Source organism: Artemia sp. Qi Xiang Cuo, chromosome 19 (assembly GCF_049724085.1).
Source record: "Artemia sp. Qi Xiang Cuo chromosome 19, ASM4972408v1, whole genome shotgun sequence".
Classification (NCBI taxonomy): domain Eukaryota; kingdom Metazoa; phylum Arthropoda; class Branchiopoda; order Anostraca; family Artemiidae; genus Artemia; species Artemia sp. Qi Xiang Cuo.
In genome coordinates, this window is record NC_142812.1 from 52,710,112 (window position 1) to 52,736,281 (window position 26,170).

A 26,170-nucleotide genomic window follows, 5' to 3' on the forward strand; every position below is an offset into this window, starting at 1 on the left:
CAGAATTAAAACAAGTTTGGAAGAATAGGAAGATAAGTCTGCAAATCAAGATTAGAATATTGGAAGCTACAATGATGACAGTAGTCAAATAGGGCTCTGAAGCATGGGTGCTTCGAAAAACGGATGAAGATTTGCTAGATGTTTGCCAGAGAAATTGTTTAAGGATTGTTCTGGGTACCCGGATGACTGACCGTATGTCAAAAAATAGGCTATACGAAAAATTTGGCTTATAACCGCTCTCTAGGGCTACAATGAAAGAAAGGTTGATATGGCTAGTGCAAGTTGTGTGGATGAAGGATGGCAGATTGCCGAAGACTGTTCTTTTTGACCAATCGTCCAGGGCTAAAAGGAAAGCAAGTGGTCCTCGGTTTGGGGGGGGGGAGGACCTCATAAAGAAAGATTTAAAGGAAATGGGAACTTCGTGGGAGGGTGTAAAAAGGGAGGCTTTGGATAGATTGGGATGGAGGAAGAGCGTGCGTAACTGTGTTGGCCTCAGGCGGCTTGGTGCTGTGGTGAGTTGTTAGTAGTAGTAGTAGTAAAGTGCCAAACGGGCAGTTGCCAAACTCTTGTTTATAATGAAAACTATTGGTGTCTCGATCAGTCTTGGAAAGAACTACTGAAAATAAAATTAACATTTGGTTTATAACGAAACTGATTGCGGAATTTATAAGGGAAGGATAGTAGCGTTGATTTTATCACCTTGGTGTATTTGATGTCAATATTAATAAATTTTATATTTATATTTTTATATATATATTTATAATAAATCATATTCTGTCATCACTTAATGATTAAAACAGCTTAAATTTTATTTAGGGACTGGGTGATTTTGATGACGATCTTTCCCTCCCACTTTTTAAACTTTAATAAGTTTTCCCAACTACTTTGGTAATTCTTGACCCTAAAACAGATAAATAATTCATCGTAATAATTCTGGGTATATTGTTACTCTCAGATATTTCACAAGCCCACTTTTTCAAATATAAAACACATGTTTAAACACTTTACAATATATATTATTTATGGCCTGTCACGGAACCTGCAGGGGTTTTTCATCCTGGGAGGCATATGCATTGGACTTTTCAACTATTTTAAACAAATTGGTAATCTTTGAATTTGAGTGAAAGGTCTTTAAAGGTTACAGGGGAAAAGGGTGACAAGAGTTCTTCTTTGGTCACTTTTTGCTCTTAAAAAGGACTAGAACTTATAATTTACAATCTAATGAGCCCCCTCTGAAGTCTCTTTAACCAATGGGTCCGTGTAACGGGTCTGTGCAAAAAAAAAGTAGTTTAAAGAACAATTGAATAAAGTTGTTAATTATACTCACTCGTTTATTTTTATATTAGCCATCTTGCAGCACTAACAGTTGATTGTTAGTGCTATAAAAGGTTATTGATAAATAAAAGGTAATTGATTTGAAACGAAAGCTGCCTCCTTCATAATCTTGGTTTATAATACAAGCTGCAATTATTTTTATTTCAAAAATATGGTTGCATTGATTGCAACCGTCTTCATTCTGGTTTCATAGTCTTAAATGACGTTTCTTTCTCTCTAAATAATTTTTCTCCTTCAAAATTCTGTTGTTTTGGATTGAAACTAAATAAAATCTTTTTGGAACATGGCAACCTGGAAAAGTATTTCTAACAAGTCGTTGCTTTTCTATATCGAGTTTACTCCAAAATCTGAAGTTTAATCTGCCTTCTATTTTAGATGACCGAGCTATCCTGCCGTTTTTAGATAATGAGTCTCAGGAAATACGATCTTCAAAAATAAATGAAGAATTTGATGCTGGGCCTGTTTACTCAAATACATCAGAAAATGTAAATGATTTAAGTAATAGCTTTAATCATAAACAAGCTGCATATTCCGGAAAGAAAGAGTGCACTTCAGTACACTTTTCAGCTGCTGCAAAACAGCTCGAACTCGAAAAAGGAATTCCTGCTGTTTTTTTAAAGAAATTGAGCAGCAAAGTAGTTGAACAGCAAATTAGATGGAGCAGATTCATCTGGCGATGTTCTTCATGTGGAAATGAGGAATATTTTTATATGTTGTATTCACACCAAAAAACAAGCAGCAAGCACTGTGTAATTTGTTGTGCATTAATGGAAGACCACTCAAACTTTGTCGAAAATTATTTAGGCGATGAAGGATCTTGTCCAATATGCTTGTGTAAAAATGTCGATTATTTAAATCAGCATTTGATTTTAAAACATGGAAAATCCGAAAAAAATGATACTTGCAGAAAGAGCTTTTCTGATAATTTAAATAAGGATCAAAAAATCATCACTGGGGGTAATCCTTTCAAGTGTGTTTCTTATAGCATAACTTCTTCCAGAGCAGTACAATCAAAGAGACATCAAATAATGCACATTGGGGAAAAACTCTTCAGGTGTGATGCTTGTCATAAGTGTTTTACCCTAGCTTCAAATTTAAATGTGCATCAAAGAATTCACACTGGGAAAAAACCCTTTAAGTGTGATATTTGTGACAAAAGCTTTTTCCAAGCTTCAAATTTAAATGTGCATAAAAGAATTCACTCCGGGGAAAAGCCCTTTAAGTGTGATGTTTGCGACAAAGGGTTTTCTAACACTTCAAATTTAAGTGTACATCGAAGAATTCACACTGGGGTAAAGCCCTTCGAGTGTAATATTTGCCATAAAAGCTTTACTCGGGCTGCAACTTTAAATGTGCATAAAAGAATTCACTCCGGAGAAAGACCCTTCAAGTGTTATGTTTGCGACAAAAGCTTTTCTAACACTTCAAATTTAAGTGTGCATCGAAGAATTCACACTGGGGTAAAGCCCTTCGAGTGTGATATTTGCCATAAAATCTTTTCCCAAGCTTCAAATTTAAATGTGCACCGAAGAATTCACTCTGGGGAAAAGCCCTTTAAGTGTGATATTTGTTATAAAAACTTTTCATACGGTTCATATTTAAATAGGCATAAGCGAATTCACACTGGGGAAAAACCCTACAAGTGTATTATTTGAAGTAAATGATTTTCCCAAGCTTCAAGTTTAAATAGGCATCAGAGAATTCACACTGCTACTTTGAATTTGAGCAGCTATTGAGTAATCCATACAGGGTAAAAGCCATACAAGTCTTTTACAATGAGAAAAATATTTCTTGGAACTTAAATTTGCCCCTCAACCAAACAAAACCAACTATGACTAAGGACAAAGAAACGTTTCAGTTTAAGAATCCAGCCTCGTGAGGACTATCAGGTTGAATCCTAGGTCCAATCTCTCATTTGTTTTTCATTTTAAAAGTTTTATATTAATATGTTTGGAATGTGTTGGTTGGATGTTGCAGAATTCTATCTTTTCTTCTTTCTTGTAATTTATCTTTCTCTCCCTTTCTTTGCTCAATTTTATGTGTAGGAAGCCTTTTTTGTGGTGATTGTCTGCTAAGGAAGTTTTTGCAAGTGGTATTAACCAGGCACCGTTTGTAATTATGATGCTTGAAGGATTAGAGATAATTTTATTACTCATGGTAATTTTTTAATTCCTAAAAGAAGTTGTAAAAACAGCATTTCATGTATATGACTGAATTTAGATTCATGTCCATTTCCTTATTCTAAAATGGTCAATACCCAAAGACTGCAACCAGTTTTACAGATTGTGTTTCACCACCGTGTATTATGTCTTACCTTCTTTAGATCCCATGATGAAAATGAAGTGACCAAAATTGTTTATGTTTTTCAATGCTTCTCAGTGTAGTCTCGATTTTATTCCCACAAAACTGCTAAGTACATTAGTTATTCAGTTGTTTCCATCTCAATAAAATGAATTAACCTGTCTTTATAGTTTTGTTTCTTTCATTTCCTAGGAAACACCAATAAAATATGCAACCCCCATGACGGCCCCCAATAAAGAACGAAGGGAGGGGCCAAGTAATCCCCCTCTTCATCCTTATACTGACATCCTTGGTTACAGTTACAAGAGCATAAACATACTATGGCGACTCAAGATGAATAGATACTAGTTAGAACAAATGAGATTAACATCTGCCCGCTGGGAATCAAGAGAGCCAAGTCTTGTGAAGGTTTGATAATTAGGTCCTTCCAGAAAAAGCCTGATAAAAATGGAAATCCTATTAACATTGTAATTAAGGTAAATTTTCTATTCTGTGTTAATTTTTACTTCCTGTAAGAAGTTGTAAAAACAGAAGTTAGTGTTTTTATCTAAATTTAAAGAAGTTGTAAAGATAGCATTTCTTGTATATTTTTGAATTTAGATCCATTTGCAGTACCTTATTCTAAAATGATAAAAATCCGAAGGCTGCGACCAATTTTGCAGTGTATTTCACCACTCTGTATTATGTCCTACCCTCTATAGATCCATTGATGAAAGTGAAGTGACCGTTAATGCTTAGGTTTTTTTCAATGCTCCTCATAGTAGCCTGTATCCTACAAATCTGCTAAGTACATCAGCTAATCAGTTGTTTCCATCTTAACAAAATAAATTAACCCGTCTTCACAGTTTAGTTTCTTTCTTTATTATTTTGTTAAGTTAGCTAGTGTTCTTCTTGTAAAAACATGAATCAGAAAAGACTGTGGCCCAAATAGTTTATGGGACGATAGAGTGAGCAACCTTCTTAAGACCATAGGTGAGCGTGCCTTGCTTGCCTCTCATTCCAGGGAATCTAACGGTCCTCTGTCAATTTTAAATTATTGGTCAACATGCCTGAGACTCTGGGCAGGCATGCCTTTCCAAAAACTAACCTGACAATTATGTGTCCAACAAGAGAGTCATACTTACTCCCGCCATTTACCCGTGCCGCAGCTATTTAAACATTTGCCTCTCAATTACTTGGACTATCTGTCTTGGCTAGTCTCTTTCTACAGTTAGCCATGTCTTGATGCAACCTACAGCAAAATACTTGATAACTTCAGTTCATCAGGAGGGTCAGAAATCAGAAAGGTCTGATGGAATTTAAAGAAAACGAAAATCAGTAAAACCACCAGAGAAACAGTGTAGAGCGGGGTGTTAAACAAGAGTAGATTAATTTCAACCAGACGCTCTGATATGATAATTAAGACAGCATAGGGAAATAAAAACAAAAACGTTAATAGCTTCGAATTGAATCTGTGTGGAAAGCTAGCCATTTATGATTTTACAGTTTTAACTTTATGTAAAAATGATTTACTTTTTAAATACATATGTTTAATGTATAAAACACTGCATTACATATGTTACATTACATATGTTTAAATATATTTTTTAAATGATTTTTCTATTTTTATTTCCTTTTTAATGTAAGTTAACAAAATAAAACGTAAAGAATCGTCTTTTCTTTTTAACCTTTTGTTTCCCTAACAGAACAAGCTTAGCCAAAATGGAAAGTTGGAGGCATATAGTTTCCATTTTTGGTTTCACAGTTTTCTATTATTTGATGTTGTCAGCTTCGGCATGTATGGCCATCTCCGTCGTAGATCTACAACAGGAACTTTTTAAAAGATTAGTAACGATCAAAGATTACTAGAGACTAGGAGGTTCTGTAAAAATTAGTATAAAGGAGCTTCTTTAGGAGGAATGAAGATTTTCGGACCTGTTGTAAACACTTAGATTTTTTTTACACTTAAGTGTTTTCAAAGAAAGATTAGCAATGGCGGGTCCAGTTCTGAACCTCGGAGTATAGGTACGATTATTCATCAACAATTTATCCTTGAAGTTTTTCTTTTTTTTAGCAGTCATTCCTTTGATACACAGAAATCATGATGAAGCAAATCCCTCTCCAACCTAGCAACCTGCCAAAAATTATCATAGCATTTATATAGCATTGACGAGGAAGAGAAGAAATTTGCCCTTGAATATGTTTCGGCCTTTCAAAAATGTACTAGAAATTTCAGTTATTGCTTAAAAATACCCCCTTCCAAGTATTTAGGAAAACCCTTGCATACAAAGAGGCCGAGAAAAATTCTGTTTTTGTCCTTTGTAAGGCCCTGTTTTTAGGGGAATCAACATTTGTTGTCATTTTTCCATCTGCCATAAAGTCACCTTAGCCCAAGGACTTGAATATATAAACTTGGATTCAAATCAAAAAACAAACTTTAGGGCCTTTTTCCATGCAAGGAAAGAATCCTTGTGTGGCAGCAGGACAGAATGTAGAAACTACCGCGTTATCACCCTACTGATTCTTCCTACAAGATTGTTTACGAAGCTGTTGCTGAAACATACGGTAAGTTTATTAAATACTTTACGCCATCCCAAAAAAGCCTGGTGTATGCCAGGACGATCGGAAACTGAGCAGATATATAGGGTCAGACTGATAATTGAGAGTAAATTGGAATTCAACAAAAAACTAATATGGCTTTCTCGACTTCTGTTCTACCTCTAATAGTGTGGAAAGACGATGTATGTGGCTAATTTTGAAATCCGTGGGTCTACCTACAAGGATGGTCAGTCCTTTTCAAGAACTCCACAGCGACAAAGAAAGTGGCATTCCGGCTCATGTGAAGCTTTTTTTTCCCCTTTCCCATCTACACTGGAGTGTAGCAAGAATGCATTGCTACACCTGACCTGTTTAACTACGTATCGACAACATCCTGTGACAATCTTTCGGCATCAGTTATGTCGGTATGAGCATCTCTGATATTGATTTTCACAAATGAAATAGCTATTCTTAGTGACAATCTTGATAAACTTAAGTTTACACTTGAGCCGATCCCCTCCACTGCTTCTAAAGCTGAATTACAAATCAAATGGAAGAAAACAAAGATAGTGCACACAGATAAGACCACGTCGACATCACCCTCAACTATTGAATAACGACCAAGCTGTTGACGCTGTAAGGAAGATCAAATATATCGGCTCAATTATGTTTTCATATGGCAGACTTGACGCCGTAATCTCTGCCGGATCAACTGACACAAACTCTGTATTTGTATGACTCCTGAGAGAAGTCTTCCTCAAACAGCAAATTAATCACCAAAGTTCGAAGTCCTTACGCCATAGTCTCAAAAATCACACTAAGCTCTTTTGAGACATAGCCGAAAACTCACTGTTACTATAAAAAGTTGATGCTACTCAAACTAGACACCTATGTTACGCTGAAAACTTCAGATTATGTGACAATATCGTCAATAGTGAGACCTTGACAACCTTCAAGCCAGCAAATGTTTGTACTCAAGAAAAATCCATTTTTGCAAACAAACTTGACAACCTGTCCCATCTAGCGTAAAGCACCCCTGCAACGATATTTATGGATTTCAATCCCTCAGAAGATGGCTGGTGACGTCCTCAAGGAGGGCCACAGATCAAATGGGCTAATGAAACAAACCAACGCCTCTTCAGCCGCAATATCAACCCAACTGAGCCACTCCTCCAGCCTTGGATATGAGCAATTGGAGAAGACTAACAGCACTGCCAAATAGTTCCCCTTAGGCGGGAAATCCTGCTTAGCAAGAATGTTAAGTCAAAAAAGGAAGTCGAGTAATTAGGGTTATACATTTTCATTTCTGTGCCTAGCGGCGATAGACCTTGAAACAAAGAAAAACAAGGGCGTAGACGTAAAAGAAAAGTTATACTATCAATAACTTCCGAAATGAATTGCTGTGTTTCTAAGTTTCCTTTGAAGGAGAAATGGGTAGCAATCGACAATCCCCATTATTCTACGACAAGAGCCTAATATGTTTTTCGTACTTTTGCTCAAGCTTTCATTTAAGTTTGGTTGACATATGATAGCTAACTCTAATGAATATTCTGAAGACACATAGTTTGAAAGACCAATTTATAAAAACATTTAGTTTTTTTTATTAAGTTTTTATTGTTGTTTCTTTTTAAATTCTCCGTGAGTGGTTTGCAGAGTTTTCAAAGGTTTATCCATAACTATTTAACTCTTTACTGTTACGCAATGTATTACATGATTTCTGTTGTAATGCATGCTTAATATTCTTATTTAAATCAATGAAAAACTAGTGACAAAAAATTCATGCTGGTCTTGATCAGCATTATTTGTGCTTAATGTCGATTTTGTGCGACCGAATAGTAAATGGTGAAGACGAATTGCAATTTCGTCTTTGCGGAAAAAACAAATTCGTGATATTTTCTAGTTGACAATGTCAAAAAATGCACACTTAAACTGAATTAGTTGGAAAATGGCTTATATTTGAGTGGCCTAATAAATGAAATTTGAATTGTTATTAATAAGTTTTTTGGGAATATATAACACTTGAACAACTTATTTATAAACTTGTGATATGTTTTTAACCACTTCTGAATACCTTAACTAGTGTTGATAATTTCTCTGTGTGGTTACAAAACTGATTAGGTTAAAAGACCAGTATCCAATTGAGCATAATTATTTAAACTCAAAACCTCATATATGGTAAAATTCTACTTTAGCTACTTTTGACTATCTTGGAAAGGGGTTAGGTTAGGAAAATGAAACTTTCAGGGATGAAACAATAGGCTACAGTGGGAAGGTAGCCTACTTAGAAGTATCTACCTCAACTCCTTCTCCCTCTAGAGGGTTCTGGCCTTTGATGATCTTTAAAAATCTGAGAATTATAAAAGTGAAACCTTGCAAAATAGATCTCCTGCTTAAATGAACTACAACAAAACTGTTTTCAGCTTCACAACTTTTCTTAATCCCAATTTATATGGTTTTAAAGATACGCAAATACATATCCTAAATTTTGGAAGTGAAACTTTGATATGGCTTAAAATTCTGCTCTGATAAGTGAAGTTGCATTTTCATAGCTAAAGCCAGAGAAAAAGAAACTGATAACTGAAAATTAGGGTAAAACGTTGTTTTTTAAAATTCCAATGGGTCATAATCTGTCATATAGGCAAATTTCAGGACCTTCTAGAGGGAGAAGGAGCAGAGGTAGGTATTTCAAAATGCCTCCCCAGGACATACTTTGGCCTGTAGACCCATCCTTGAAAGTTTCACTTTCCAAATCTAACCCCTTTCCAAGATAGCCAAAAGTAGCTAAAGTAGAATTTTACCCTCATATCTTGTTATCAAATTAAAATTGAAAAGGTTTGTATAGGCTGATGAATAGCTAAAAGTCCAAGCTATGCAACAATATGCTTATTATTAAAATTGTTTAAGATCATTCACTTAAAATTATTAGTTTAATGACTTACCTAGAAAGACCTCTTTTTGGAAATACCAATTATCCTATTATGATGTAAATGTCTTTTTAGTGTTTCAGTATTATTTGCATATTAACAGAAAGCTAATTGTCTTCTGATTCTAAAAATCTAACTTTTATTTCTTGATTTTTATTCTATAAATCACAAATATTAATTATATATATTTTTTTCATTTCACTTACTTGTCAAAACAGAGACCACATATTGGATTTTTCATTACAAATTAGTCTCACTGGGCTGGCTCTAGTGAAGGATGATTAGATCTACATTTGCATTATGTCATACTGTAGTAAAAAAGAGACAGTCCAAAAACCCATTGCTGTTTTTCCAAAATGCCAAAGAAAAGAGGTTTTTCTCAAAAAGAGGTCTTTTACCCTTACCTTTGGGGCCCCTTTAAGGGCTCAAGATATAATTAGCCCCAGAAGCAATTATTGAATTATGAACAAGCATAAAAAAGGCATCAAATGACATTTTCACTTTCATTTTCACCAGCTAAATTATTTAGCCAACTGCAAATTTTCCCCATATTGTATATTTACCATGCATTTATTGACTCTCAATTTTATCTCCGTTGATTTAATTTACAGGTATACTGGTTTTAACAAGATCAACACTAACACAGGTATATAAGCCATATCTAAAATAAGCAAAAAAGGCATCATCTCTGAGGGTCTATAAAAGGCTTAAAGTTGAATTTGTGATGAAAACAAATGTAATATTTGCATTCAAGATGAAATTTTGGTTGTAAATGTAAGTTTTGTCTTAGCTGTCTAAATGCTCTATTAATATAAATATTTACCGAGCCTAAACTTTTGCCACAGGAAGGTCTTTTGGAACATCTACTTCCCCTCCCAAAAACAGTGACTTTTTATAGACTTGCAAAAACTTAATGTTACAAAAACAAAACCTTAAAAGTCAGATATAGCAAAGGATACAGTACATGCAAGGCCCAGGAGAAATTGGTAATTGTATACAAAATTTGGTACAATTCTAGTTTAGTTTTTTTGTTATCTTGGAAAGTAGTTGAGTAAGTTCAATAGAACTCTTAAGAATGTATCCAAGGGAAAGTATTTTGAAGTCCCTAGTTCCACTCCATCTCTCTCCAGAGGACACTAACATTTGATGATTATTAGGAATCTTTCTGCTATAACAATGAAACCCTACAAAATATTTTGAATAAGCATAGGCTGATGCACTTTTTCACATAATATAGCTGAGAAAAAAGTAAATGCATCACTTGATACCTTTTCATGCTTTTTCCAAACATAATAATTGCTTCTAGGACAAATTAATTTTGAGCCCTTCATGGTGCTCCAAAAGATTTATTATTACTTTGTCTATATTTTTAACCCATTATAAAAAGTTAAGAAATTACTGAAAAATTAATTAGGTATTATTATTTTTTTTAATAAGCCCTTAAACAATTCTCAGTAAATATTGCCCAGTTCACATAAATGACCTACAAATAAAGCAAAAAAAGCACTTTATGCTCTTTCTGAATATAATAATCACTTTATTTACAATTTCTATTTTAAATTAACCTGTCTTTCCTAATCTTACCCAAATATATTTCCCATGCAATTGTTGATTCTTGACCTGGTGACTATCAATTCAGTTTATGAGGAAACTGGTTTTAACAAGATTGATACTAATATAGGCATATAAGTCATATCTACAATAAGAGAAATGGTTATCTTCTTTAAGGGTTCATAAAAGACTTAAAATTGAACTTGCAATTAAAGTGATTATTATATTCAGAAAGAGCATAAAAAGGGCATAGAGTGGTATGTCCACCTCATTTGTTGGTCATTTATGGGAACTGCTCAATATTTACCCTACTCTCTATGGCATTCCACTGCCCTGCTAGCAACAAAGAAAAAAAAGGAATAAAAATTTGGGGACACAACAGTGCGGCTTTTGCAAAAATATAATTTTCCTTGTTATTTAAAGTGAGGTCTGTAAGTTTCCTGTTCCTAGTTCAACAGTTTTGACTCATAAGGTGTAGCCTACTTTTGTTTTACTTTGACCTTGTTCAAGGGATTTCAGGCTCTGTTAAAAATTCTTGCAAATTTTTGTCAAAATAACAATTTAATATTAAGACTAATGGAAAACCATTCTCAAATCATCTACAAATGATAATTTATCTCACTAGACTGATTTTTAGAAATATATTTTAAACTTTTTGTTACTATGTTCCACATAATTGCCCCAGAAGCAATTATTATACTTGGAAAGAACATAAAAAAGTGCATCAAGTAATGTACTGACTTCCTTCCTAGCTAAATTACCTAAATCATAAAAATGTATATTGGAACTTGTGTATTATAGAAACAACAATATTTGGACAGCATCACATAGAACATAGCCATAAAACTCATGTAGTTTACAATTTATCTGTGCAAGAGAAAAACTGTGGGAAAATTGGAGGAATTGACCCCCCAATAAACTGTCAGTAGCCTTAAAATTCTTCATTGGAATGTGGTGTCTTTAAATAGCATTATATTAAATAAATTAGTTGAATGGATTTTTGGGTATGGTGTTGATACAATATGTGTACAAGAGACTAACCTCCTCACCCTCCAACATATAACAATACCTGGTTTCAGCATATATAGAAATAATCAATCAACAGGTAGGAGAGGCAGTGGTGTGGCAATATATGTTAGGAATCAGATTTCTCATTTGGTTTTAGCTCCCATGGATCATCCCAATGAAATTGTCATCATTAGCGTCTATATAAATATGAAGAACCAACAACCCTTAAAGATAACTTACTTCTATAATACAAATGGAAATAATAATATAACAGAGATGCTAAGAGAATAGATTAATGACAAAAAATACTATTTTGTTAGGTGATTTTAATGCCCATGTTTGCATGTGGGAGAATTGCAACTCATCAAATAAAGCTGGCTCTTCCCTTGAAAATTTAATAGTTGAACAAAATGGGCTCACTGTTCTCACGCCATTTGGGCTCCCAACTCATTACAAAACAAAAAGTAATAAATATTCTAAAATTGATTTACAAATTGGCCCAATTTGGATCATACCATATATTGAAATATCATGGGTGTTAGAAATGCAAACTGACAATACTGCACTATTGATTCAAATTGACAACCAAAAATATGATACAAATCAACCAACATATAAGTTTAATCTAAGGAAGGCAAACTGGAATCAATCAAACAAGAATAAAGCAAATTATAATGAGCTGACTGATGAAGATGATGTGGAATTTCAAGCAACAAAAATCTCTCATATCATTGAGTATGCAGCAAGATCAGCAATTCCACAGGTACCAGACCCAATAAACTTCCCTTCTTTAAAAAAACAGGCAACAAATTGGTGGAATGAAGAATATAAGACAGCTGTAAAAACAAAAAAGAAGGCCAGGAACCAATTTCAGAAAGACCTATACTGAAATATTTTTGTTATTAAAAAAGGCTGAAACATTGGTGAAGAAGGTAGTACTGAGAACAAAGCAATTGACATGGAAGGACTTTTCCTCGGAAATTGACTCATGTTCCCTCAAGCGAGATACATAGTTTCATAAACAAAATGGTGGGAAGTAATAGGAAAAATATTAAGACAATCCCAAGCTTATCTGTTAATGGAATTAATCTTCTACCCTAACTTGACCTGGAATAATCAAATAGGTTTAATATAACTCCCAAAAGCTTTGGCAAGGTATCATACATTATTTGCATACCTTCCAGCCAAATAACTAGGGGCTGAAGGGACTTTTTCATGTGAAAAACCATGGCCTTGGTTTTCTTGGCAGAAATTGGGAAGGAATATACTTTTGAGAATGTCAGCAACTCTGTCATCATTTTGTTGATTTTGTTAGCCAATTGGTCCAAATCTTTAGCATTGTCCCATATTACCAGATCATCTGCAAATTCAGCTCTTCCAGCAGTGTCACTACCAAAAAGAAGTTCACTTAATAGCAGTATGAAGAGCAAAGGGTTAAGTGCAGAACCTAATGGTAGACCAGTATTAAGTTGGATTACTTTAGAATAATCTTTATTTACTCTAACTTTGTAGTTGCAATCTGACAGGTAATCAAATATGAAATTTACCACCTTCTCAGAAAAATCCATACACCATAGAGCATCGAATAAGATGAATCAGAGGCAACGCTATAGCGTTGCCTATAGTAAAGGCCATACGGCTCTAATGTTTTATTATTATTAATTAAAAAAACAACTTTCCCATTAATAAGTTTTTTAAAGAAAAGTAAAGGCCATTTTAAACTTAAGCTCAGGAGATATGAATACCTGTTAAAATTCAAACTCAAAACAACCAGAAGTTACACCTAAAGAATAAATTAAATCCAAAACAAACATAAATTAAATAAACAATCATAGCAAAAAACATACAACAAGTAATAATATAAATGAATAAATAGATTTTAAAGTGAGTAAGGCTTAGATTGAATATGAAAATCAAGCTTAAAATGACAAAATTCAGTGCAAACAAACATACAATATATATTAATGTAAATGAATAAATAAATCTGAAAATGAGTGAAACTTGAATTTAATATGCAAATCAAGTTTGAATCAAATAAAAATAACTACAAACAAGAGTTTGGGTATCACCTCACTGCAGAAGCCTAAAACCTACTGCGTCATTGGCGCCTTACTGAAAACTATTTGAGTCGGAAAGTATAAACAAAATCAAATTGAATATTAGATATATAATGATATTGATTGTTGAAAGATCCATCAGTTCAAGATTTTTTTTCACTGTAATTTTTATTTTCATTTTCAATGCTGTAAGAACTGAAAAAGGATAAATTTGTAATATAAGAGTAATTTGTTTTCAGTGAAGTGCCAATGACGCAGAAGGCTTTAGGTTTTTGCAGTTAAAGAAGGAAGCAGTATCCAAATATTATTTGTAGTGAAACTATATTTTTCTTGACCAATCTTGGAAAGAACTAATAAATTAAACTGAATATTTGATGTATAATGATATTAATTGCTGAAAGCTCATCAGTTCAAAAGTTTACTGTAATTTTAATATTTATTTTCAATATTAAGTACAAAAGACAACATTTGTAATATAATTCGTTTTCAGTAAAGCGCCAATGACGTAGTAGGTTTTATGCTTCTGCAGTGAGGAAATACCCAAACTCTTGTTTGTAGTTATTTTTATTTGATTCAAACTTGACTTGCATATTAAATTTAAGTTTCACTCATTTTAAGATTTATTTATTCATTTACATCAATATATATTTTATGTTTGTTTGCATTGATTGTTTATTTAATTTCTGTTTGTTTTAAGTTTCATTTATACTTTAATAGCAAACTATTTTTTTTTTCGTTTTAAGCTTGATGTTCATATTCAGTCTAAGCATTGCTAGCTTCAAGATCCATTTATTCATTTATATTATTACTTGTTGTATGTTATTGCTATGATTTCTTATTTAATTTCTGTTCGTTTGGGGTTTCATTTATTCTTTAATAGTAATTTCTGGTCGTTTTGAGTTTGAATTTTAACAGGTATTCATATCTCCTGAGCTTAAGTTTAAAATGGCCTTTACTTTTCTTTGAAAATCTTGTTTTTTGGATTTTTTTAATTAAATTTTGTTCGTTTTGATTGCAAAAAGTTTCAAGTTTCTATTGCGTGGGGGGGGGGTCGCTTACTGTCCGATTATTCTTGACTTTAAAAAACGGACCTAGAACTTTCAATTTAAATCGAATGAGGCTTTTTTCAAAGTCTATAGGAATACCTCTTTGATAAAAACCTTATATATGAACAATAGACAGCTTGCATAACTTGTGGAGAGCGATTGGCAACAATGAATGGATTGAAAAAATAGCTCCAATAAGGGTGTTTTGACCATTTCACTTGCTGACACAAAGGGATTACAACTATTTGGAATTGACCTTAATAGAATTTTGTGTAACAAAGAACAAATAAACTTTCAAATGGGGATAAATCCATTTATTTAGACAGTGAAAAAACAGGTACAACTACTAAAAAACAGGTACAACTACGGTATTTCTACTGAAGACGGTCACTGTATATGTGACCGAAATATCTGGACTTTTTTACCTGTTTTTTCACTGTCTAAATAAATGGATTTTGTCCCCATTTGAAAGTTTATTTGTTTGTCTTAGAATGGCTGTGTGGTCTAATAAAACAACACCTAATTTAAAGGTGTTGTGTCGAAATGTGTACCAAAGCAATTTTGCATCTATCACAGAGTATGTATTTTAACCTTATAATTGGATAATTATAATAGATTTACTGTGTGTTCTTCCCATGCAAAACTTTACCTTATTAAAGTCTTTGGGGGGGGGGGTGGCGTAGTTGGCAGAAGGAAGAAAACTTTAGCATAGACAGTAGGAGCGGGGGAGGGTGAGGTTGGAGACTCATCCAATATGGGGCGGAACTTCACTTATCTCCTCTGTTCCTGATTTAGGAGATTAGACAGACTTATTGGGCTGTAGAATATTGGACCGTTTGAGTTGTGGAAGACGTTAAAATACTCAAAAATACTTTATATCTTCAGTTATTGCAGGATTGATTTAATAGATTGTGGAATGGTGAGCCCCCTGGCCCATCATTTGGGTGAACCTCAATTCATAATATGCAATTTTGATTAATTGTTCTGTGTTATGTGCATATATTATTCTATATATGTTATTTTGAGTTGTTCTTTTATCGCATTGCATTCATTTTTAAGGCTTGAGATAAAAACTGAAGCCTTAGCGGAGACAGTGGTGGGGGAAGTCACCCCCCCCCCCCTCACATGCATAATTGAGCAGCCACAGAGAAAGTAAAACAAATGAAATTAATCTGTCTTTTGAAAATGTCTTTTTTAAAAAGACATGAACAAAAGACCGGTTCTAAAGGAACCTGAAGTGCTATCTCTGACATTTCCGTTGATTTTTTATTTCCGTTACTTTCAGATGTAAAATATAGAATATTATCGAATGGGTTTAGTCATCCCCTCCCTGAATTATTCACATTTGGAAAACCCACCCCGGGGAAATTCCTCCCCCCTCAAAGAACATTTTCTTTTCCTGCTGATAATTCCCCCGTGTTAAATTCCACCCAGCAGAAATTTCCCAGCCGTGGAATATGCTCCCCAAACAAGTTCCCCTCAGATAATTTCGGATATTCATAAAAATGGAAGCTGAATAAAAATGGGAGCGTTGCCTATAGTAAAGGCCATACGACTCTAATGTTTTATTATTATTAATTAAAGAAAACTTTCCCAAAAATACGTTATTTAAAGAAAAGTAAAGGCCATTTTAAACTTAAGCTCAGGAGATATGAATACCTGTTAAAATTCAAAGTCAAAACGACCAGAAATTACTATTAAAGAATAAATGAAACCCAAAACGAGCAGAAATTAAATAAACAATCATATCAAAAAACATACAACAAGTAATAATATAAATGAATAAATAGATTTTAAAGCGATCAAGGCTTAGATTGAATAATAATAATAATAATAATTTATTATAAACCAAAAAAAAACAGGCCATACAGAACAGTATTCTTAATCACACTCCACAAGAAAAATAACATAAATATCAAGTTTCACTCGTTGATGTCTGCGCTTCATTTACATATTTACATAACTGCCTGATTGACCTTTTTACAGTCGTGTTAATGTTCCCCCAGAAATAACAGGTACCACCCACCAAAAAAATTTCACTTAAAATAGGAAGGTTCTGGCACTAGGGGTGAATATTGGCGCCATCCTCCATACCAAGGTTACATCTGGGGCAAGAGTAATCCACATTTGTATCTGGGGCCACCCTATTTCTTTCAAATACTCTTTTTCTATTTTTTAGTGGCAGGTAGTTCACTCGGATCCGAAACCAAGTCCTCAATGTCTCCCCCGGTAATCCTAGTTTAAAATAATAATCAAATCCAAATATCTCTTTTACATGGGAATAAAACTTCAATGTTTCAGATGTTTTAACTGCCTTGGTCCACATTTGGACTTCCTGGTCTTTTATTCTTTCTACAATCATAGCCAAAAACGACTCACCCTGATCTGAGGGACCTAGCCCCTCATTCCAAATATATGATAATCCTAATCCATCTAAAACATTTTTTATTTGATACGGCCACGATCTTTTACGTTTCGACCGTAGCATCTCCACATAAGTTGCTTTTGCTAACCTATCTTCTGACAGACTTAAAACCTTTAGCCAGTACCGGATCATCTGTGCTAATCTACTCATTCTCAGCGAAAATATACCTAGGTCACCTTTTATAGCCTGATTGTGGGTCGTTACGTGAAGACCAATTAATCTCTTAAAGTGTTGCAGCTGAATTGATTCCGATTGTTGTGCCGGGTCATGTCCTCAGAGTTCAGCTCTGTCATGGATAGTAGGTAAAACCTTAGAATTAAAAGTGTATTTATGCATTTTTAAATATTTTATATTCGAAAGCCTTAAATTACGTAAAATGGAAGGTGAAACTGCTTTACCTCTCTTAATCATTTCTTTTACATGCTCTTTCCATCCTCCTTTTTCTGAAAGTGTTACTCCCAAATATTTAAAATTTTCGCTCTCTTTTACTTTTTCGCCTTTATAATAAAATTCTACTTTTTGATCATCATTATTCACACGAGTTCCTCTAAATACCACAATCTCAGTCTTTTTAATATTCAACACTAGTTTCTTTCTATCTAAATATTCTTCTAATATACTCAATAAGATTTGGAGCTCCTCTGGTGACTTGCCTATCAACACCGCGTCATCAGCAAAAAGCAACGGAGATAACGTCAGGCTCCCTAGTGACACTGTAGGGGCCCATACCTTTTTAAAATGGTCAACAATATCATTTATATACAACGTGAACAACCTAGGCGAGTTACTACTACCCTGTTTTACTCCTTTTCTAATTTCAAACGGTGACGATAATCCCTTCCCTAAAACTTTAACTATACCAAATATGTTTCTAGACATATCAGCTAGTATCCTAACGAAAAGTCTTGGTAAGCCTATCTTTAACAGTTCTAAGCACAGGAAAGTCCTATCAATACTGTCGAAGGCCTTTTCTTGATCTAAAAATGCAACGTACAACCTATTCTTCCCTTTTGCATATTTCTCTACAAGCGCCTGTAGGACTAAGACCCTATCAACAGCATTATATCCATCCCGAAATCCTGCCTGCTCCTCCTTCAAAATACTATACTTTTCTAACCAATGAGCTAATCTAGCATCTAGTATTCTTTCTAATATTTTGCTAAGACTAGGTACTAAAGATATCGGTCGATAATTACTGTGATCCGCTGGGTCTCCCTTTTTGAATAGCGGCAAAATAAAGGATGTTTTCCTCAGCGATGGCCATTCTCCGGAAGCCAGAACTGAGTTGAAGATAGCCAAGAAGATGGGCATAAATAAAAGTTGGAATTGTTTCAAGATCATTGTTGGGACTCCATCGCTACCAGGTGCTGATCCACCTTCCATGGCGCTTATACATTCTTCGATTTCTTCTTCCGATGCGGGTTTTATCAGATCATAATCGTGTTCTTTCAGTGGGAAATTGGTCTCATTCTCTGTATTCGATAATTCGTCGCTGAACCAGCAGTTAAACGAATAGTCTTCATGAACCGCGTCATTGTAGTATGTAGGCCATGTTTTCGGGTCAGGTACTTTTGGCTGAGCTATGGAAAAACCTTTTTTATCATTCTCCAGAAAGACCGCGTATCACTCTTTTCATAAAACTGGATCAGCTCTTCCTTACCTTTTTGAATAGCCAGTCTCTTCTTCTGTTTTAAAAGGCGTTTATACTCCCGGTGAACATTTTTAAACCTTGTTACTAGTCGAAGCCTATTTTCCTCTTTTTCCTCTTCCCTCAAAATCTCCATTCCTTTAATCAATTCTAATTTTTTTTATTCTGCATTCCTCATCAAAAAATTCTATATCCTTACAACCTCCTTTATTTCCTAGAACTGGGCCTGCTATTTCATTTAAAATCTCTGTGAACTCTTCTATGAATCTATCATGGTTATTTATCTTCTCTAAATCCCTTAATCATATAGCTACATCATCCTCTGAAAACGCTTCGTTTAATTTATCTTTTTCCTCTGTAGACCATTCCCTGGGTATCTGACGGCTAACATTATTATTAGAAATACGACTTTCACTTGAAATATCCCTCATTTGGGGAGCACTCCTTGATCTAATTCTAAAAATACCTGTAAATGGTCCGATCCTACTAGCTTAAGCACATCCACATTAAGGTAATTCGGATCCCAGCGAATATCCACCAAAACATAATCGCTTAAACTTGCTTTAGCCCCAGATACGCAGGTAAACTCACCCCGTTTACTATCCTTTCCAAATCTCCCATTCCCAATCATCAAACCCGATTCTGCGCATAGTGTCAGCAACCTTCTACCCCATTGATTTATTCTTCTTTTTTCGTCCCTGCTAGCTCTGGGAATTCTGTAGACGGCTGGGACTGCTGACGGAATACCTGGAATTAAAACATCATTTAATTCAACTTCATCACTAGTATAAGCATTAAAATCGCCCATTAATATCAATCTATCATTTTCAAAATTAGCTCTTTTTTCATCTAATTCTTTTGCCAACAAATTCCACGTATCTTCATTTCGGTACGAGCTATTTTGAAGCGGAATATAAATCGATCCTATTACAATACACAGTCCATCCCAACAATCTAATCTAATCCAAATAAGATTTTCTGATTTACTTTTCAGCTTTGTATAACTTTTGAAAGACTCATCTTTTATCAACACTACAATGCCTCCAAAATAACGATTGTTTGAAGCTAACTCTCGCGATACACTTTCCACATTAAAACCTCTTACTTTTGGAGTTTCACTAGGGCAATGCCAGGTTTCAATTAATGCTACAAAGTCAAAATTTGACAAATCACTTTCCACAGAACTTAACTTATTTATTATACCCTGTACATTCCAAGATACAAACTTCAGGGTTTGTGTATGGCCTTGTCGAAGCTATTGGGCTCCGTAATCACTCGGGGGAAAGCTAACCGGTAATAATCGTCGCCCCTAGGCCTATTAATACCCATGTACTGCCAAGGCTGGTTTTTTTGTAGCTGCCTGAACGGGCGTGTGTTTTGTCTGTAAATTGGTGGCTGATTTCCTTCAGTAACTCGGCTTGTCAATGGCTTCTCATTTCTTTGCTGTACATTTCTAGCGGTGCGACTGTAAGTATTATCAACGGGGCTAATCTCGCTACTTTTACGACCTTTCCCTGTTCCTTTTGTTTTCGGCAAGTTGCTGTTTCTTTCAACTATCGTGTTCGTGTCACTTTCATTACCAGAACAGTCCGACTGATCTGAAGGGAAATTCTGGACTGAACTCTGGTTATTTTCATTCACATTAGCGGGATTTAAACCTCTGATCTCTGAGTTACTCTGTGCTGCATTAGGGGCCCTAATTGGGTGGCTTACCGTCATTTCTTTTATTTTTTTACATTCACGGTCGTATGTGTACGTTTTACCTTCAATGATAAGCCTATCGCCTTTGAGCCGCGCATATTGACCTTTTACTAGGGCTTGGGACAGCACTGGCTTTAAATTTTTTCTAGCCTCGCGTTGATACGTAGTGTAGTCCGGAGCAATCCCTACGCCGTTCTGTTTCAATACAAAATTATTCCTGAGAACCGCATTTCGTATTTCCAATTCATGCCACTTAACTATTACAGGGCCTGATCTCAGGCGGAAAGCATCCTTCATGTCCCTCCGAGAAAGCTATAGGTTCGGGAGGCACCAGCTAAGAAACTCACAAAGCTCATCCTTCAAACTCGACTGGGATGGACCTGTCACAGGGAAATTGTAAAACACGAGGTTATAACGCTTTATTTCTGCCTCCAATGCGTCAATTTTCAGTGTAGACTCCCTGAGTTTGTTCCTCATTTCCGCGAGATCGTTTGAAATTTCTGATTTTGTTGTATCTAGCTGTTTACTAAAACTATTCATTTTTGCCTCTATACCGGATAAGCTGTTTGAGAGCTGTGGGATCAAATCCAGTTTGAAATTTATTTCACGCATAAACTGAGAAATAGCGTCGGGATCTGACGCATCCGGAAGTTGAGGTGGCTGAACCTGATTCCCCTCCATTTCTGATTGCGTATTCAAGATAATTAAGATTGCCTACCTTAATCTCTGCCAGCAATATTCTCCGGCAGTAGAGTTTATTCGTTGCGTCCCGCTTTAGCACGGGACACAGCTTTGTAGCGCTCTCTTCTTCAGTTGTCTAAGATATGAATCGTTATCCGGACACGCTGCTATACTGGGGGGCGTGGCTAACTTCTTCCCGTCCTTGCGCACTGAATTGTGTATTAACTGTTTTAAACTAATAGATGTTATCGCTCTGAATGACCGATGAATACTGAATATGAATATGAATATGAAAATCAAGCTTAAAACGAAAAAAAAATAGTTTGCTATTAAAGTATAAATGAAACTTAAAACGAACAGAAATTAAATAAACAATCAGTGCGAACAAACATACAATATGTATTAATGTAAATGAATAAGTAAATCTGAAAACGAGTGAAACTTAAATTTAATATGCAAATCAAGTTTGAATTGAATAAAAACTACTACAAACAAGAGTTTGGGTATCGCCTCACTGCAGAAGGCTAAACTCTACTGCGTCATTGGCGCCTTACTGAAAACTATTTGAGTCTTGAAGAGTCTTGGAAAGTATAAACAAAATCAAATTGAATATTAGATATATAATGATAATAATTGTTGGAAGAACCACCAGTTCAAGATTTTTTTCACTGCAATTTTTATTTTCATTTTCAATGCTGTAAGAACTGGAAAAGAATAAATTTTTAATATAAGAGTAAATCGTTTTCAGTGAAGTGCCAAAGACGCAGAAGGCTTTTGGTTTTTGTAGTTAAAGAAGGAAGCAGTATCCAAATTTTGTTTGTAGTGAAACTATATTTGTTTTGACCAATCTTGGAAAGAATTAATAAATTAAACTGAATATTTGATGTATAATGATATTAATTGCTGAAAGCTCATCAGTTCAAAATTTTACTGTAAGTTTAATATTTATTTTCAATATTAAGTACAAAAGACAACATTTGTAATATAATTCGTTTTCTGTAAAGTGCCAATGACGCAGTAGGTTTTAGGCTTTTGCAGTGCGGCGATACCCAAACTCTTGTTTGTAGTTATTTTTATTCGATTCAAACTTGACTTGCATATTCAATTTAAGTTTAACTTGTTTTAAGATTTATTTATTAATTTACATTAATATGTATTGTATGTTTGTTCTCATTAACTTTTTTTTTATATATTTTTGTTCGTTTTAAGTTTCATACATGATTCTATAGCAAAACATTTTTTTTCGTTTTAAGTTTGATTTTCATATTCAATAGAAGTATTACTCGCTTCAAGATCTATTTATCCATTTATATTATTACTTAATGCATGTTTTTGCTATGATTGTTTATTTAATTTCTGTTCGTTTGGGGTTTCATTTATTCTTTAATAGTAATTTCTGGTCGTTTTGAGTTTGAATTTTAACAGGTATTCATATCTCCTGAGCTTAAGTTTAAAATGGCCTTTACTTTTCTTTGAAAAACTTATTTTACGGAAAGTTTTTTCTAATTAATTTTTGTTCGTTTTTGATTGCAAAAAGCATTGGGGGGGGGAGGTTGCTTACTTTCCGATTATTCTTGACTTTAAAAAACGGACATAGAACTTTCAATTTAAATCGAATGAGGCTTTTTTCAAAGTCTATACGATTACCTCTTTGATAAATACCTTATATATGAACAATAGACAGCCTGCTTAACTTGTGGACAGCGATTGGCAACAATGAATGGATTGAAAAAATAGCTCCAATAAGAGTGTTTTGACCATTTCACTTGCTGACACAAAGGGATTACGACTGTTTGGAATTGACCTTAATAGGATTTTGTATGCCAAAGAACAAATAAAATTTCAAATGGGGATAAATCCATTTATTTAGACTGTGAAAAAACATACGGTATTTCTACTGAAGACGGTCATTGTATATGTGACCGAAATATCTGGACTTTTGTACCTGTTTTTTCACTGTCTAAATAAATGGATATATCCCCATTTGAAAGTTTATTTGTTCGTCTTAGAATGGCAGTGTGGTCTAATAAAACAACACCTAATTTAAAGGTGTTCTGTTGAAAATGTGTACCAAAGCAATTTTGCATCTATCACAGAGTATGTATTTTAACCTTATAATTGGATAATTATAATAGATTTACTGTGTGTTCTTCCCATGCAAAACTTTACCTTATTAAAGTCTTTGGGGTGGGGGCGGCGAAGTTGGCAGAAGGAAGACAACTTTAGCATAGACAGTAGGAGAGGGGGAGGGTGAAGTTGGAGACTCGTTCAATACGGGGCAGAACTTCACTTATCTCCTCCGCTCCCGATTTAGGAGATTAGACTGGCTCATTGGGCTGTAGAATGTTGGGCCGTTTGAGATGTGGAAGACGTTTAAATACTCAAAAGTACTTTATTTTTTTAGTTATTGCAGGATTTATTTCATAGATTTTGGAATGGTGAGCTCCCTGGCCCATCAGTTGGGTGAACCTCAACTCATAATATGCAATTTTTATTAATTATTCCGTGTTATGTGCATATATTATTCTATATATGTTATTTTGAGTTGTACTTTTATCGCATTGCGTTCATTTTTAAGGCTTGAGATAAAAACTGAAACCTTAGCGGAGACAGTGGCTGGGGGAAGTCTCCCCCCTCACATGCATAATTGAGCAGCCACAGAGAAAGTAAAACAAATAAAATTAACTTGTCTTTTGAAAATTTCTTTTTTCAAAAGACATGAACAAAACCGTTTAAAGGAACCTGAAATGCTATCTCTGACATTTCCGTTGATTTTTTATTTCCATTACTTTCAGATGTAAAATATAGAATATTATCGAAATGGTTTAGTCGTCCCCTCCCTGAATAATTCACATTTGGAAAACCCACACCTGGGAAATTCCTCCCTCCTCAAAGAACATTTTCTTTTCCTGCTGATAATTCCCCCGCGTTAAATTCCACCCAGCAGAAATTTCCCAGCCGTGGAATATGCTCCCCAAACAAGTTCTCCTCAGATAATTTTCGGATATTCATAAAAATGGAAGCTGAAATTTCTACTCATTTTTTTAGGTCAGAAGCAATGCTATAGTTTTACCTAAGTAAAGAGCCATAAGGGTTCAATGAATTAATACTTATTTATTTTTCCAGGGGCACTTTATGTGGAAGAGGTGGTCGCATAAACTTTGGAACGGGGTTCATTGAATTACAAATTAAGTTTTTTAGTACCCTTACACCAGGGGCGGATCCAGGAGGGGCAAAATACCGCAATCTGAGAAACCTGCAAGATGAGAAAGTTTATTTAACGCAGTTTTGTGTTAATCAAGTAAATAACACTACTTTAGACTATGGTAGGGGGGGGGGGATTATTTTTGAATAGTGGGCTGGTCTTGGAAAACAGGAATTATAGCCCTTCGAAAAAAAAGGACCCTGTTTAATTTTAAGGGGCTAAGAAGGAACAATAATACTTACTCTTTCCAGACAAAGACAAGGATAAAAACATCTGAATCCCGAAACTTCTCATACTAAATTTCATTAAACCTGTGAGCCAGACGAACATTAGACATATGAAAATCATGGCGAAAAGATCTAATGGCCATTTCCTTAATTCGCATAAAATGTCAGATGGAAGGTTATTCCTTAAAAGGATTTTAACAGAATTTAAGTCCTTAGGCAGTTGGAAACGTCTCTGTTTTTGTTCAGAAATTACATGATTTAAAGCCATTAGGCTTAATTTGTTTTTTAATTTTGTTTCATTTTCAATTCCAAAATGGGTACATGTTTTAAAAGATTTCGGAATCACCGATTCCTTCATGCAATTTTTTAAGAAAATTTGTTGATTTAACAAATTTGCATGTTTTTTAACCAAAGACAAATAATAATTTACAGAAGCGGCTAATTGTCGCCCGTACAATTGACGAATGAAAGATCTTAAGCCGAACTGGCCAGCCATGACAAAAAATCAACAGAGAGAAAAATCTCAATGAAAAAAAACAACAACAAACGAGACTGCGGCCAGTGGAGAGAAAAGAAAAGACAAATTCAAAACAATGCGGATATTTCGCCTGTATCACAAACAAGGTGTCTTCAGCACGAAAGACAGAAGAAGAACAAGAAACAAAACAAGTTAAAACTAAAAAACAATTGGCCAAATGTACAATTGGCGCAAAGTGAACAGCAGCAACATTTTAAGAAATTTAAAATAAATTTCTTGTGAATTATTATCTCAATTAATCAGTAGTTGTACCGAACCAATCGTGCTCAAATCCTCCTCAGGACCATACTGTGGTGTTTCTTTTGTGGATGGTGAAAATTTCCCCACAGTAGAGTGTAGACAGTCTGTTATCATTGTAATATCCTTTCTTGTTTTAGTGTAAAGCTTATTCCAATAGGCAATGCTTAGAAGTCCTCCAAAAAAATGTCCCCCCAGATCCCACCCCAAATACCAGTGAAACTGATATCCATCTTGGCGGGTCAAGCTCACTATCACAAAGTTCACATGATAGCTCCAATTCTGAGAATAGGACAATGATCAGTGTAGGGGCTTATGTCACTATAAATGATGACAATGGGTTTCAAGGGGTCCTTTCTAGAAGCTCTAAAAAAGGAAAAAAAATCTCCCCAATCAAAAGCATTTCCCCCCTCCCCTCCCAAGATCCTCCCTCCCAAAACTTAGGAATTTACCTTAAGATCTCTCCTATTCTTCTTCTTCTTAAGTCCCATCCGTCCTTGAAGGTCGTCTTGGGGCCTCTTTCTTCGTAACGGCGTGGATGTGCCTTCTGTATGCTTCACGGTCTTTTGCTAGGCGAAGAAGGTCCGAGAGGCGGTGAGGTGCAAAGTTTTCTTTCCACCTTTTTGGGGGACGACCACGAGGATGAGAACCGTGAATTTGGCTTTCGAAGGTGATTTTTGGGAGACGGGACCGACTTATCCATTGTACGTGACCGAACCATCGAAGTTGCTGGAGCTGGATCTTCATGAGAATTGTTTGTTGTGCTTTA

At 34.8% G+C, this 26,170-nt stretch overlaps 2 protein-coding genes across 3 annotated transcripts in view; both read left to right on the top strand.

Moving 5' to 3' along the window:
• The window catches only part of LOC148940985 (uncharacterized), a 34,481-nt gene extending 30,594 nt beyond the window's left edge, over positions 1–3,887 (top strand). For both annotated transcript variants that reach the window (XM_089105206.1, XM_089105207.1), the window contains exon 3: positions 1,711–3,887. In XM_089105206.1, coding sequence (XP_088961332.1) covers positions 1,711–2,990 — 1,280 coding nt within the window. In that variant the 3' untranslated portion in view covers positions 2,991–3,887. The remainder of the gene's footprint in view (positions 1–1,710) is intronic.
• A 4,963-nt stretch (positions 3,888–8,850) lies between these two features.
• LOC148940986 (uncharacterized) overlaps positions 8,851–26,170 on the top strand; it is a 44,402-nt gene continuing 27,082 nt past the window's right edge. The window contains exon 1 of the mRNA XM_089105182.1: positions 8,851–8,985. The gene's annotated coding sequence lies outside the window, so the exon portion shown is untranslated. The remainder of the gene's footprint in view (positions 8,986–26,170) is intronic.